The sequence below is a fragment of the Bidens hawaiensis genome, unplaced genomic scaffold (assembly GCF_021521415.1).
Source record: "Bidens hawaiensis isolate Kalapana, Puna unplaced genomic scaffold, B.hawaiensis_p1.1 tig00001087_1, whole genome shotgun sequence".
In the NCBI taxonomy this organism is placed as follows: Eukaryota; Viridiplantae; Streptophyta; class Magnoliopsida; order Asterales; family Asteraceae; genus Bidens; species Bidens hawaiensis.
The window spans coordinates 2,116,564-2,132,688 of record NW_027491062.1 but is presented as its reverse complement, the minus strand read 5'-3'; the positions used below and the strand labels follow the sequence as shown (position 1 = coordinate 2,132,688).

Sequence of the window (16,125 nt, the reverse complement as noted above, 5' to 3'; positions counted from 1 at the left end):
TTGGGGGGAAATGTGGTTTTTAGTTATACAAGTTTTCCCAATTTGAAATTTGCATCATTTTTGAATTTAGTTATGATTTGTATGATACAGAAAATGTATGATTTAGTTGTTCTTAAGAGGTGTTAATTAATTCGTTGGATCGAATAATTTGAACTGAATTCGAATTACGAATTCGAATTCAGCTCCAAGTTTCAGTTGGTTTCTTGAATTCTTATTTGAATAATCTAAAGAACTACCCAAATTAGGAAATTAGAATGTACTTAAAATTCATCAATCTGATCGTACTCCTGCCCTTCTTGTATATTTTGCATTTTTTGTGTTTCAACATTTATCTTTTATAGTTTGGCTTGGTCATAATATTCGTCATCGTCTAATTCTTTTGAAGAAGGTTGTGGTTTCGTGGTGGAGCATTGAGGAGCAAACTTACTAATTGATGGTGGTTGGGAGTAACTACAATATCAAATCAAGTTGGTATGTGATATACTTAAATGTATTACACTATTACCTTTAACTAACTAAGCTAGGTGTCATCATGTTATAATAATTTATAATGATTTATGGACAGAAGGAAAAAAAGGCATATGACTAGGGGTAGTAAAAAGAACTTGGCTTGACCGGAAAACCTATTTAGTAGGAGGATGGGTATTCAAGTATAGAGTACGTTTTAAAAGTTTTAAGGATATGAGACGAATATAAGATTAAATGCTATTTCATATGATTATTCGAAATCATATACCCGTTTATTTAAACTTCTATTTTTATAATACCCTGACCTTTGTCTAGTATTGTTTTGTTATGCTAGCGTAATAATGTAAATAAATAGGGGGTGTTTGGGATTCTTTATTTTTACCTTCTTATAACTTATTAACTTTTCTAAGTTAAAAAAGTGTTTGAGTAATGTGACTTTCTTAAGTTTTTAAAAAAGGAAAAAGGAGTTTTGATAAGTTAAAAGAGAGTAACTTATCAAAAACTCCTTGTATAAATCAAAAGAAGATGTACATAAGGAATCCCAAACATGGCCTTACTTTTCTTTTGGGATATGTATTTGATGATATAACATATATTTTGTATAATAAGATGAGTATGAACCTATTATTTGAGATTTTCATACACAAAATTATATGTTTTAGATATTTCAGCTTCTTTTTTTATAGTGAAGTTATTTGTTGATATATATGTAATTTATCATATTCTAATATGTTTAATTAGTTATAAACATTAAATTATACAAAAGTATAATGGTAAGAAAAACAAATATACGTTGATACCTGACCACAAGATATTTATAAAAAAAAAAGAAAAAAAATAACATGCCTTGGGCTAGGTGGGCCGCGAACCAAACCGAATGCAAACATGCTCATACTTGGTTTGGTTTAAAACCGAGCTTAACCGAACGAATTGAATTTAGCGAAACAATCGATAGGTTTTTGCTTGAACTTGGTTTAGTTTTAAATCGAGCGGCTTGGTTTTGTTTGGTTGTGTACAAAGTTTTCAATTTTAAAATTCTAAAACTCCAAAATATCATTAATTCAAAACTTTTTACTAAAAATGTGTATAAAGTTACAACTCTAAAATGTCTAAAACTCAAAGTTAGCAAGAAAACATACATAATAAGTTCAACGAAGATACCTGGTCGATATTTTCTCTTAACAATAGAAAAAATAGTTCGTGTGTGATCAAGTGTGACGAGAACCAGTAGCTAGTTTTCAAATGTGTAATCGATATACTGAACGACAGAATGACAGGTGTGGAAAAATGGAATTGTGAAAGTATTGAACAAGTGGCTAGGGTTTAAAATTAAACTTTGAAGGCAACACAAAAGTGAAAATTTTAAAATCCTTCAAATTTTGTATATTTTTATATAAATAGATATTATACATATATAAATTTTAAACAAAAAAATAATTCAAGCAAAATAAACCGAAGTGCACTGAGCGAATGCTTGGCTTGTTATTAAATCGAACCGATCCGATCGGCTCATTTCCAAATTGAGCAAAAATCTAACGAGCATATTTCGAGAGTTTTTCTAGCGAGCGGCGAACAAGCGACGAGCAGTTTAAATAGCCCTAGGTATGATTATTAATACTCATTCTATTGACATCCCAACATAGAAACACTCATTCTATTGACATCCCAAGGTATAAAGCTTCTTTCTTGTTCACCAAAATTAAGGTAAATATGTTATAGTTAATTATATTGAAGTAAAATGTGATATGTACGTACATATAACCACGAGATTTATTATAAAAATTGATTTGTAAATTCAAAACGATGTTGTGATTTGGAGTATTTTGTGATTTAGAATATTTTATGATGTGAACTGTATCTGTATATAAGAGTGTAAATGAAAGAAAATAAGGGCTAGAATATGACAACTAGATGTGATCATGAAGATAGGAAAGTAATTACTAATAAGTTATTCTAATTTAAAAAGTATAGAAGGGAATATGACTTATAGATTTTCTTAATTAATAAATAAAAATAATGATATCAGAGTAAATTATGAAAACCAATCATTTTTTTTCTAAATTTATTGTTATAAATCTAATATAGTCGTGTTAGATGACTATGCATCTACAGAAATTAGATAGGAAAATCTATAGTCATGTGTACTTTTACTCGCATATCCGATCATATTTCACTTTTGCATGTGCATTTGATCAATAATTCAATTTATCTTGTCTCAAAACTATGTCATACTTGAATCACCACTCCCATATCATCATATATAGAACTTACATTTAGATGACCAAACTCAGTAAATATGCCACATGGAGTAACTGGATAATGTTTGTTTTCTTCGTGAAATGCAACTTAGCTCTTGAGTTTTCTAATTAAGGTATGGATTTGTAGCAAAGAGTATCACTTAGTCCTAACTCGAATTAACCGATTTAAACACACACACATAAAGATACAAAGTATGATTTTATCCATAATATTGATCATATAGTTTGCTTGTAAGACAAATAATGTGGGCGGTGTTATAAAATGTAATTAACTTATCAAAAGGCGATAGTAGATTAACATAAATTGATAGGGTATTCGCATAGTTTGGTCATTGGTGCTAGCTATTTTACCAAAGGGTTAAGTTTTCTTTACCCTATTAAATGAATTAAAACTGCATCAACCCCATATGATGACGTTTGTACTTGTTAAACTTTTTAGACCTCATAATGCATTATTCAGAGTTAGCAGAAATGTGTAGTTAAATCATAAATGATGTCCTTTTAGCATGTCACCATTTCATATTTTTGTGATCACTGGTCTTTGATTAAAACTTTTAGGCTGAGGGGTGTGGAGCGCGAGAAAGGGCGCGTGAGCCCATCCGCTCGCGCCCCGGGGCGCGAGCACCACACCACCGAGGCGCGAGAGGGGCGCGAGAGGGGCGCGAGCGCGGAAATCCAGGCAGGCGCGGATGGGCTAGCGGCTGGGATAACGCGTAAATGGCCTGGGAATGCGTAAATAGAGCCGTTGGGCTCGTTTTTTATTAAAAAAAAAAAAAATTTCATCTATAAAACCAATATCAAACCAAAACCAACACCAATATCACATACCAATATCACATACCACACCCAAAACCCAAAATCACCTCATCTTCCAAACCTTTTTTTAAAAACATGGCTGGAAATTGGTACCCAAACCTAGATTCAGATTACAGTTACGACGATTTATGGTCGGCACCGGACCAACCGATGTTTTATTCGGGGTCGCAACAATCATCCGGCTTTCAACCATCCATGGAACAACCGTCTCCTAACTTTGTAGTTCCGGAGACACAAGAACCAAAAGGTGAAGCTGCGGGACAAAGAAGACGCGTCCACCGGAAAAAACAAGTTGCAACGGACGGGTCGGGTTCGGCTTCAACTGGAAGGACGAAACGGAAAACCACTCCGTGGTCATCGGATGAGAAGGAAGCCCTGTGTCGGGCTTGGATAGTCATTTCTGAGGATCGGCGTTGCGGTAATTGTTTTAACGTTTTTAAAAATGATTTTTAATAAAAAAGTTAAATAAAAAAGTTAAATGACTTACAAATTTATTTATGCATTTTGCAGCGGACTACCAAAAGAGCAAGGTCTTTTGGACAAAGGTTAGGGAGACGTTCTATTCGCTCGTTGGGAGTACAGAGCGGAACGCCGATATGATTTCGGGTCGGTGGACCGAAATCAGAAAATTTTTCGGCTTGTTTACTAATCTGTTCAACAGGAACGCCGGTCGTATGAGACCAAGTGACAGTGACGATTTGGCGGTTTATAATTTCACTGTCGAAGAGTGGAAGCAGGAGTGCCTGCGGAGGTATGGGACGGTGAAGACGTGGGACGGTGTAAAGGTGTGGGAGAGGTTGAGAAGGTGTTCTAAGTGGGTTGAGCTGGTGGCGCCGGACCTTGATGCGGAAGTAGGGCCGAAACGGACTAAAACTAGTTCGTCTGGAGCGTATAGCACTTCCGCCGGGTCGGATTGCCGGGTTGGATTCGACCTAAACGTTGCGGGGGAGGAAACGTCTTCACCGCCGAGGAGGCGGCCATTGGGAAGGGACGCCAGGGGGAAAAAACCGGCTGAGGGGGAAGCCGTAAACATCAACGATCTTGTTGAATCCCTCAATAAATTCAACAAAACCATGGAGGTGGTCTCTAATGACAAAAAGGAAAAAAAAAAAGAATGAGAGATTTGGACTTCCTTACAAGAGACTTCAGTAACCTAAATCCGGTCGACCAAATGCTGATGGAAAAACAAAAGGAACGTATCCGGAAGAGGTTGATCGAAGAAGACCAAGCCGAAGAATAAGAATAATGTTTTTTTTTAGTACTTTAATTTTTTTTTAGATATTAATGTGGTTTTTTAATTAATGTGTGTTTTTTTAAATAATGTATGAGTTTTTTTAATAATACGTTTTTTTAATACATTTATAAAAAAATAAAAAAAAAACCGCTCGCGCCCCCTCTCGCGCCCCTCCACACCATGTCCCGGGGCGCGAGCACCACAACCAACACCCATCTTATCAAGTTTCTCTCTCTGCCACACGTCACAATATTATTGGCTGGCGCCCCCACTCGCGCCCCCTCTCGCGCCCCCCACACCCCTCAGCCTTATGGAATTGATCATCAAATTTCTAATATGGTGTACTTCACCAGTCAAATCCAATATGACGTGGCCTCTAAAAAAAGTATACATTAAAATTTGCTTTCAATTAGTGTATTTAGTGTTTAGAATGTGTCTAAGGCATTTCTGATATGCATATTTTTCTAAGAAATTTTAAGTGTAGTTAGTATAATTCTAACGATTTGTGTCCTATGCTAATAATTGAACACTAGCTATTGTTTGGCTAAGTTGTGTCTAGCTAAGTGTTAGTGTGAATTACTAGCTTGATTAAGATTGTTCTTATTGAGTCCAAAGTTGGATTAGTTTGATAAAAACATGTTGCACGCACGTGTTTAATTAACCTGGTTGGACAACTAGCCTAAGAGTGATCTTAGTTATAGTGTTTGGGATGAATTCTCTTCCCGCCATGATGATGGCTGCCATGTTTTTAGGAACAAATCATTCCTTAGGGGTGATCTTTGCATCCACGTCAAAGAAAACAAAAGTAACTGTGGAAATTGTTGATTTTGTGTGCTAGATTAAGTTCTAAAAATATGAATATTGTACACCTTATATATGTATCTGTTTTGATTATGAACAGGTTCACTACTTTGTGTTAAAATGTTATTTACCATTATGTTTGATCGCAAAGTAAATACATATTTAGTAGTGGCTTGAGAAATTAACTTGGTTTTTGGTTTGAGGTGTTACACTGGCGCAAGGCATTTTCTAACAAAGAACTATGACACAGTGGTCTACGGTATATTACGTTTTAAACAAGTGAAACAATAAACAAATCCAAGACCCAATACACGATCGAACAATATTTGCTCAAACACACGAGCGTTTTCTTATTATTTGAAAACAAGAAAAGAGATATAAGACAAACTTATATTTAATACAAGACACACTTGATATATATCTACAACTAACATACAAGCCTTATATAGGCAAATAAAAACTTAAGGAGTAAGGAAACTTATCTAGCCAATCCTTATCCTTATCTTATTGAAATACGGAAACTTATCTACTAGCTAGACTTATCCATAAAAAGACTTATCCATTATGGATATTATCAACACTTATCCATACTAAAAAGTCTTATCCATTATGGATGCTAAAAAGACTTATCCATTAAAGAAACTTAGCCACCAAGTATGACTTAGTTTTCTTTTAAGTCTCTTTAGTTATGATCTCCTCCAAACCACCCCTTTGAGATCAAACCGAACCACCCTTTAGCCCACAAGTGTTGCTCATTTAACACTCCCTCTCAACACTTGCGTTCGTCATCCCAAGATCATTGCAAAACTTCACCATCTTCACATTAGTTAACAGTTTAGTGAACATATCGGCTTCTTGTTCGTTTGTATCAACATACTCCAACTCGATTTCACCCTTGAGTACCTTTTCTCTAATGAAGTGATAGTGAACTTCTATGTGTTTCGTTCTTGAATGAAACGTGGGATTCTCGGCTAGCATTATTGAAGATATATTATCACAATAAATTTTCACTCGGGCTGACACTTTGATTTAGGTCTTTCAACAATTGTACCAACCACACACACTCTTGAGCAGCCATTGCTGCTGCTCTATACTCGGCTTTGGTTGTGGATAACGAAACTGTTGGTTGCCTTTTGTTGCTCCATGTTACAGCTCCTGACCCAATCAAAAACACATACCCAGTTGTCGACCTCCTAGTAGTAAAGTCTCGTGCATAATCAGCATCGCAATACCCGACCAATTCGATTCTTGACTCCCTCTTAAACATGACTCCAAAGCTAGGTGTTCCTTTAACGTACCATAACACCCTTCTAACAGCATCAAGATGCGGTTTCTTCGGATTATGCATGAACCGACTTAACACTCCTACCGCATATGCGATATCCGGTCTAGTAAGTGTTAAGTAAATAAGACTTCCCACCAATTTCCGATACATAGTTGTATCCTTCAACTCATTTCCTTCATCTGCTCGAAGTTGTAAAATGGTTTCCATTGGAGTTATTGCCGGTTTGCAACTCGCCATGCCAAACCTACTTAAAAGTTCAACCGAATACTTATGTTGGTGTAACACAACCCCATTCGGTTCATACTTTAACTCCAATCCGAGAAAATGATTTAACCTTCCCAAGTCTTTCATGTGAAACCGGGTACACAAATTTTCTTTCAACTGATCAATCACGGTAATTAAGTTTCCCGTGATAATCAAATCGTCAACATACACTAGGACAATCGCCACCTTGTCTTCTTCGGCCCGTACAAATAGGCTAGTGTCGGCTACGGTAGGCACGAAACCATTGTGTTTTAGGAACTCTCCTATTTTCCCAAACCATGCCCTTGGTGACTGTTTTAGGCCGTATAACGCCTTCTTCAACTTGCAAACATATCCCGGGCACTCTTTGTTCTCAAAACCTTTCGGTTGATCCATGTAAATTACATGATCAAGGTTTCCGTACAGAAAAGCGTTGCTAACATCCATTTGCCACATGCTCCATTCCTTACTTGTTGCGATTGCAAGTAATACAAGAACCGTGGTCAATTTGGCAACCGAGCTAAACGTCTCGTCATAATCGAGCCCGTGTTGTTGTGAAAACCCTCGAGCTACAAGACGTTCCTTGTATCGCTCGACTGATCCGTCCGCTTTTCTTTTTATTTTGAATACCCACTTGCACGATACAGTGTTTACGTTATCTACTCGGGGAACTAATTCCAAAGTTTGGTTCTTCACCAGGGTGTTGATTTCTTCTTCCATCGCCACTATCCACTTTCGGTTTTCTTTTGCCTCGTCGAAAGATTCCGGTTCGATTTCTTCATTCTCCACAGTTGCCACATTAGCATACCGAGGATTTGGTTTTCTTTGACGACTTGATCGCCTTAATCCATGCGCTTCGAAACTCGACGGTTCGAGTTGTTGGGCCGAGAGACTTAGGCCAGTTTGCCATGGGCCTTGGTTTGAACTTCGGCTTGGTGCAGAGTCCGTCGAATCTTCAGTTTCGACTGGCCCGATATTCTCGACATGGTCCGACCCATATTTCTCGTTGTCAGATTCTACTTCTCCAAGATTGAAAGTTACTTCAGTTTCAAGCTTCTCTTTCAATTTTTCAGAATCCGGTAACACTTCTTGATTTCGGGACCACCATGACGACATCTCGTCAAAAACAACGTGTCGAGAAACATATACTCTCCCCGTATCTGGGTTGCAACATCGCCAGCCTTTTCGTTCCGGATCATACCCAACAAAGGTGCACCTTGTTACTTTCTTTTCCATCTTGTGTCTAAGATGGCTCGGTATGAATACATAGCACACACACCCGAACACCTTCATATTACTAACCTCCGGTTTAAGTTTGAACAACTTTTCAAACGGTGATTTATTTTTCATATTTTGTTGTGGCAAGCGGTTAGATATATAGGCTGCGATTCGCATTGCTTCAGCCCAAAACCGACCTGGTACATTTTTGTCATGAATCATGCTACCTGAGAGCTCGGTTAGGGTTCGGTTCTTTCTTTCGGAGACTCCGTTTTGTTGCGTAGTATTTGAGAAAGTTAATTGGCGTTTAATCTTGCACACTTTGAGATATTCATCGAACTCCTTCAATGTATACTCGCCTCTGTTATCGGATCGGAGGCACTCGATATTGATATTAGTCTCCCTTTCCGCCACGCTTTTAAATTCTTTGAATTTCATAAAGGCTTCCGATTTTTCTTTCATAAAATATACCCAAAGGTATCTAGAAAATCATCAATGCACGTAATCATATACTTCATACCCGTTATTGAAGCTTGTTTCACCGGACCGAACACATCGGTATGAATTAGCTCCATGGGCTTCGTGGCTCGATAACTTGAGCTTTCAAACGGTTGTGCGTGAGCCTTATCGAATTGGCAACCGGCGCACACCACGCCTGATCGGACATCCATCTTGGGTATTTCTGCTACAAGAGACTTTTCGATCATTAGGACAAGCCTATCGTACCCAACGTGACCAAGACGTTGGTGCCAAAGATCGATGCTTTGGACCGTCTTGGTTTTCTCCACATAAGTCGTTCCTGCGGAAAGAACGTACACCGTCTCGTTTTTCTTTCCTTGCATTATGGCTTTGGACGAGGTTTCGAACTTATCGAACACCTTGACATCATTTGGACCAAATAGAACGTATCGACCCGTAGACGTAATCTAAGGGACCGATAGTAGATTCTTTTTCACACCCGGAAAATGGTAAACATCATTTAATACAAACCCTCCTTGTTTATGCGGTTTGAATCGTATGTCACCAACGTGTGCAATTTTGTGTCTCGAGTTGTCGGCTATTACAATGACCCGATTACCTTCATATTTGACCGGGTTTCTTAGCTTCGCCTTTTCTCCGGTCATGTGGTTCGAACACCCGAAATCAACAATCCAATCATCCAAAGAATTGTCTTCGGTTTCGGTGTTCGCGGTTAAGGCCATCACATGTTCTTCGGCAGTAAAGTAGGCTTCGGCATCCCAAGCCACTTCTTCTCGAACTGTAGCAGCATTCCCTTCATCAGCCGACTTCCCCAGGCAATCTTTGGACATGTGTCCACGTTTGCCACAATTATAACACTTATATGGAAATCGCTTACCGGATTTTCCCGACTTCTTGTCGTTCATCGGTTCTCGCTGATTTGAGCTTTGTCCGGATTTGTAGTTATCCGGCTTCTTATATCGGTCGTTCCACTTTCGTCCTTGATTCCCGCTTGGTCGAAATTTTCCCTTCCCCCGATCGGCATACAAGGCTTTGGTCTCGATCTTCGGGTTTGAAATCGAGATGTCACCGATCTGTTTAGCCAAGTCTTCTTGGCTCGCGAGAAGATTCTCGAATTCGACCAAAGATGGCTGTTTCGGCCATCCTTGAACCGCGGCTACGAAACTTCGATACTCGGTTCTTAAACCGTGTATTAAAATTCGTTTCATTCTAGCATCTCCAACTCTTGCTTCCGGATCAAGCTCCCCAATCTCACGACACAAGGTCTTAACCTTGTGAAAATATTGCGGAATCGTGAGATCTTTTTGAGTGATTGTCAGAAGCTCATTTTCAAGAAGCTGAAGCTTCGAGTCATTTTTCTTGGAGAAAAGTGCCGCCAAAGCATCCCATGCTTCTTTTGGCGTTGCTAGGTCTCGGACGTGATCCAAAAGCTCTTCCTCGATCGTTGTTTTCAACGCGAACATAGCTTTTCCGACCTTTACCTTCCACTTGTTGATCGCCCCATTGGTGTCGATTCTCGGTTGGGTGGTGTCTGACCCTTGAACAACTTCCCACAGATCCTGACCCTGTAGATACGAACTCATACAGGTTGACCACGTGTTGTAGTTTTGATTGTTCAATTTCTTCACGCCTCCAACAACTTGAAAATCGGCCATGTTTAATGGGTTGGCTCTGATACCACTTGTTACGTTTTAAACAAGTGAAACAGTAAACAAATCCAAGACCCAATACACGATCGAACAATATTTTCTCAAACACACGAGCGTTTTCTTATTATTTGAAAACAAGAAAAGAGATATAAGACAAACTTATATTTAATACAAGACACACTTGATATATATTTCTACAACTAACATACAAGCCTTATATAGGCAAACAAAAACTTAAGGAGTAAAGAAACTTATCTAGCCAATCATTATCCTTATCTTATTGAAATAAGGAAACTTATCTACTAGCTAGACTTATCCATAAAAAGACTTATCCATTATGGATATTAACAACACTTATCCATACTAAAAAGTCTTATCCATTATGGATACTAAAAAGACTTATCCATTAAAGAAACTTAGCCACTAAGTATGACTTAGTTTTCTTTTAAGTCTCTTTAGTTATGATCTCCTCCAAACCACCCCTTTGAGATCAAACCTAACCACCCTTTAGCCCACAAGTGTTGCTCATTTAACACGGTAGTGGTACCTGATGAATCTTTACATGTACGTTCGACAGTGTGTGTACGATTCTTTTTGCTTATTCGAGTATCACACCTATGGTGACTATCGTAGAGTTCTTAAAAAATATATAAAATCATTTCTGAATGTTGTATGTTTTGTTAATTATGTATGATGCGATTAAACCGTAGTTGAAGGTTAAGGTTTAGAATAAATGGCAATTGGACAAATAAACAAGGTTTTTTTCTAAGACAAATGACAGAACCTAAAAGAAATAACCTAATATTCACCTGAACCGCTAAAAATTGTATGTTAATATAAATCTGTCCTCAAACTTGTTCAATGTTGTATCGCAATCAAATACATTCTAACAAATAATATTGTATTATTAAGAAACACCTTTTAAAAGTGATCATAAATGCATTCACCTTTCTTGACAAAGTAGCAAGTTTTATCTTTCTATTGGCAAGGGTTTTCATACAATAAATCAAAATGTATTATGTAAAATCTCAGTTATAGCAACAGCTACTAGGACAATATAAAGTGGTTAAATCACCACAAGCATTTTCACTATCGTAATAGACAGAGAGGTCTCTCCCATGCAATATTTTAAAAACCGGTTTTTTACTCATATCGAATTGGGCTAAAAAATGATGTAATCGGTTGAATAGGTTTATACCGGAAGGTTCAATCGGGTTGAATAGTTTACCTTGTATTTTCATATAAATGCAACTTTTACTCAAAAAGTAACCAAAAAGTATATGACTTCATTAAAAAATATAATCTAAGTGTTATTCCATAATAGAAAATAATAAAAAAACACTTGATTTTCATAAAAATAAGCCAAAAGTTTACACATTTCAATGTTAATCGCTAGGTTAAAATTATTTTTTAGATAATATGGGCAGTAAAATATCAAAATCTCTTGGACTTAGAACCGGTTCACCGGTTTAAACTGGTATTTTAGAAAAAAAAACTGCCGGTTTGATGTTCTAGCAAACCGTCCAAAGATACCGGGCACAAAATACCGGCCTAGTATGCAAAATCCAGTATTATCGGTTCAACCGGCCGGTACGAACCGGTTTTTAAAACACTGCTCCCATGAGACTAATTATATCGAACTAACGATACCGAGAACAAAAATTGACTAATTGTAACACCCTAGGCAAATCTCAAAATATGAGGGATTCTGGTGCATAAAGGAATGTTATGCCTCTTAAATCATCAATGCGTTTTGGGTTTAGTTGGTTGTGGAGCACATGAAAACTCCGTGGTTAAGCGTGCTTAGGTGAGAATAGTACTAGGATATGTGACCTCCTATGAAGTCTTCACCAAAGCAACCAAAAACAAATCCGTAAGTTTCTTAATGGCCATCCATTAGGGATAAAGCATACATTATTGGTGATATTACTAGCCCATAAAAAACTTTTTGTCATGTAAAATGTGATAGTGCATCATAAACCAACAAGAGACATGAGTGCTAACACATATACAAGCTAACACATACAAGGGAGTGCATCATAAACCAACAAGAGACATGAGTGCTAACACATATACAAGCTAACACATACAAGGGTAAGGCAAGGCCAGAGCAAAACGAAAGTGTAGAATAAATATCAAAGAGAGACGGTTATCCATCCTTATCTATAAATTTTTCTAGAAATCCCTAACCTTTTTTCTACATCTACTACCGCTTCTATCCAGACTAGGGTTGTGCAACGGCTCAGAACCGTCATAACTTAACCGAAACCGAAAATGAATGAAAATAGAACCGGAACCAAGTCTTATTATAGTAAACTGGTCCAGTTCTAAAACCAGTAAAGTTGGTTCTCGCTAATCAGTTCTGGACATGATCGGTTCGGTAGGTTATTTATCAAATGAGTTGTACAAACTTTGCAAATTGAAACACAAGTCTATATAATTGTATATCTTCTATCACAATAAACTTATTTTAGGTTACAACATAAAAATCCATATATATTTGATTAAAAACTAATTATTGAAGTTAAATAAATCTTTGGTGATTATAGAATAAAGAAGATCATATCATTATATTTCACATTACCTTAAAAGCTTGATTAAGAATTAATCTTTGCCGCTAGGTATTTAACGCATATAATAAAAATTTTGAATTAAAGAATGATTAAATGAACGTCGGCTAATAATATACTCTATAAAAATTAGGATTAGTAATTTTATTTAAAAAATTAATAAAATATTCCGGTTCTTCCATTTAACATCTGAAACCATCGGTTTTACCCAAAACCGAACATCCTTCTAACTGTTTAATACAGAGTCATAAGGTAACACATGTTAGCGTATTTGAGACACGGTCTCATTTTGACTGGTTCCGGTATAATTCACCTGATCTAACCGACACTTGCAGAGCTGCCGTGATCTCTCATCCTACCAAAATCCAATTCAAATCCTGCTAGAGATCTAATAATAATAATAATATGATTCATCTCATTTATTAATAAATGGCTAGGGTTAGAAACTGGTATAATCAATCGAAACCAGCAGCAGCTAGTTTGATCTGGTTCATTTCCTTAATTACCTTCTACGTTATCTTCCGTACGGCTTCCAAACTCTCTACTTCTTCTTCAATAGGTAATTATTAATTAATTAATTGTTCCGTTATTTAGGTTAAGTTTGATGTAATTAATTTAAACAGTAGTAGTTTATTGGTAATAATTATGAATGAGATTATATATATTTTTTATGAAGTTTCTGAATCTGTTTAAGCTTCAATTGTTCTTCAAATTTCTTAATGTTAAACCTTAGGGTTGTAAACGAACCAAACGTTTTTTTGCGAACTGTTCAGAAGGAAGTTCATTTATGTCAGTTCGTTTAGTAACGAAACAACAAGAAAAAGAAGTTTAGTTCGGCGAATATTGGCCGTGTTTGTGAACATTTTGATAATGTGTACATTTATGTTCATTAATGTTTGTTTGTTCATTAAAGGTTTTTAATATTTTTTAATGAATTTTCTAATCTTATCATATAAATTTAAGCAAAATTATTAACTATAAAACTAAAATATATATGTGTATTATGTGATAATTTTATGTAAAATTAACAAATGGATATGAATGTTAAAAAACCACCAATACAACTTGGTAGCCGGACCAAACCATTGACACCGAGTATTCTTTGTTAGCCAAATCAAATAAAACGTTGTGTTCATTTGTGTTTGTGAACCGTTCATGAACACGCTTATGACCTTAATGAACGAACGCGAACAAGAAATTTCGTTTGGGTAGCAGTTTGTGTACTGTTTGCTTGTCTGATAAAAGCTTAACAGACGAACATGAGCAAGGCCTTGTTTGGTTCGTTTTACAGCCCTAGCCCTACCAAGGGGCCTTTGGCCTAATGGTATCAAGGTGTTGAATAAGGCTTTTCCGGTCGCCTTTTCCAAGTGACGAGAGATCAACTCTGATGGGTGACAAATTTTTTTTAGAAAAAAAAGTAGATAACAGCCCTAATTTATAATATTAAACTGCATACGTAGATAACAGCCTTAATTTAGCAGAACTTCTGGTTTCAAATGGAGAGAGGTTGAAATTATATGAGAAAATGAGCAGAGATCTGGATGAACACGGTGCACTTTTTCTTAAACACGGAGAGACTTCACAGTCATTGTTACTTTCAGATCTCTTTGATATTGTAAATGGATCTGTCACGCCTGTTTTGAAGGTGATTATGTGATAAATTGATATCACATTTTATAAAATCATATTTTCATTTATTAGCAATATAATTTGCTATTGTTCTCACTTAATTCTCCAGGCTGCTAATCCTCCCGTTCGAGCTAATGTCCTGCATTTAACCTCTGAATATTCACTACCGATCGCGTAAGGAATTTAAATCTTACTTAGTGTCTGATTTGTTATCATGTTTCCATGAATTTACGCATGTTGTTTCTTGATGCAGGAAAGCAGTAAGGGACATATTTTCACCGACCCTTAATGAAGGTAAGTTTAATGTTTTAGAACTTCCATTGTAAATATGTTTATCTTTCTTGTTAAGCTTAATCATTTTTGTGTTAGTAATTTGGTTTCAGAATTCTGAGCTTTACCACTTTAGTATGTTTCACGCCTCACAGCACATTTCACCCGTTCCCACTTCCGAAGAAGAAGTAAGCATCTTTTTGTAGCCCCTTAATTTTTTTAAATGTTTATTTTTTATGAAATGTAAGTTTGTTAGATCGATGTGGAAGTGGATGCTGTAAAATCAGTTGCAGATCAACTCTGCCCGATGAATATTATGTTGGACAGGGTCGTTTTGACTTCAACCGGTGTGCTTTTAGGTTGCTGGCAGGTAGTTTTTCTAATTTTACTCAATTATGGTTTCTTTAGTGTTTAACGAATAATGATTTTATTAATTAGGTGACATCGGGGACGGATCCGGTTAATATCCGTTCTAAGTTAAGGAATGCTCTTCCACGTGCACCAGAAAAGCAACTTGTAAGACCCTTATCAATTTACCAATCTTACTCCTCAATCTTGTATGCAAATACCTTGTTGGCTAATTTTGATCTTTATGATGTAGTATGCTCCTGCTATACTTCATACATCACTTGCACGGATTCTTGGTCACCCTAAAAAACTCATCAGAGGTTGGATTCATATTGTTGCTTTAAACGTGTTAAACATAATACTAGTCTAGGGTTATTATAGTCATTCTATAACCTATATACATTTCTTCATTTCCCTTTGACTTGTGATTATTTTGTTACTATTTAGGAAACGAATGTCAATTCAGAATTGCGACATTTTCATGAATTAGTAGCTCGTTTGAACAAACGCATAGGTGGCGCTAAGGTGGTGTATTTTGTCACTTCACGTTAAATAACCATTTTGTCTTGTTCATTTATTATGTGTGCATGATTTGCCATTACTTGCAGGGTACTATCTCTGAGCTGTGGTATGTGGAAGAGTATGACGTGTTGGCGTTGGCATTAGATGGGAAAATGAAAATACGCCGGTTCCAATTTGGGTGTTTAAAAGAATGAGAGTTGAATACGTGTATTTTGTTTTTGTAATTGTTTTATTAATGATTTTATAAGTCTAGTTGTATTTAATCACATTGTATCTTGTTTGTTCTAATGTATTGTATCATGGCATTTCGTAATAGAATTTATAAAATATTTTA

General features: G+C 36.5%; 1 protein-coding gene across 2 annotated transcripts; it reads left to right on the top strand.

The window, feature by feature from the left end:
• Nucleotides 1-13,431: 13,431 nt before the first annotated feature.
• LOC143557250 (uncharacterized) lies at nucleotides 13,432-16,125 on the top strand. Of its 2 annotated transcripts, XR_013139541.1 has the most exons (9): nucleotides 13,432-13,581; nucleotides 14,504-14,667; nucleotides 14,761-14,825; nucleotides 14,905-14,945; nucleotides 15,021-15,109; nucleotides 15,178-15,291; nucleotides 15,360-15,437; nucleotides 15,523-15,794; nucleotides 15,878-16,125. XR_013139541.1 is itself a non-coding variant. In XM_077046370.1 (8 exons), the coding sequence occupies exons 1-8, from the start codon at nucleotides 13,452-13,454 to the stop codon at nucleotides 15,637-15,639; spliced, it is 798 nt and encodes a 265-aa protein (XP_076902485.1). In that variant the 5' UTR covers nucleotides 13,432-13,451; the 3' UTR covers nucleotides 15,640-16,125. The 2 variants fall into 2 exon arrangements, 1 of the variants encoding a protein (XP_076902485.1); XM_077046370.1 differs by having other exon boundaries at nucleotides 15,523-16,125.

Excerpts from the sequence above, each read along its gene's own strand:
- LOC143557250 (XM_077046370.1), top strand. The coding sequence starts at position 13,452 with ATGGCTAGGGTTAGAAACTGGTATAATCAATCGAAACCAGCAGCAGCT. Across the intron at positions 15,110-15,177 it reads TTCCCACTTCCGAAGAAGAA|ATCGATGTGGAAGTGGATGC; the intron begins GTAAGCATCTTT and ends TAAGTTTGTTAG. Across the intron at positions 15,292-15,359 it reads TGCTTTTAGGTTGCTGGCAG|GTGACATCGGGGACGGATCC; the intron begins GTAGTTTTTCTA and ends TTTATTAATTAG.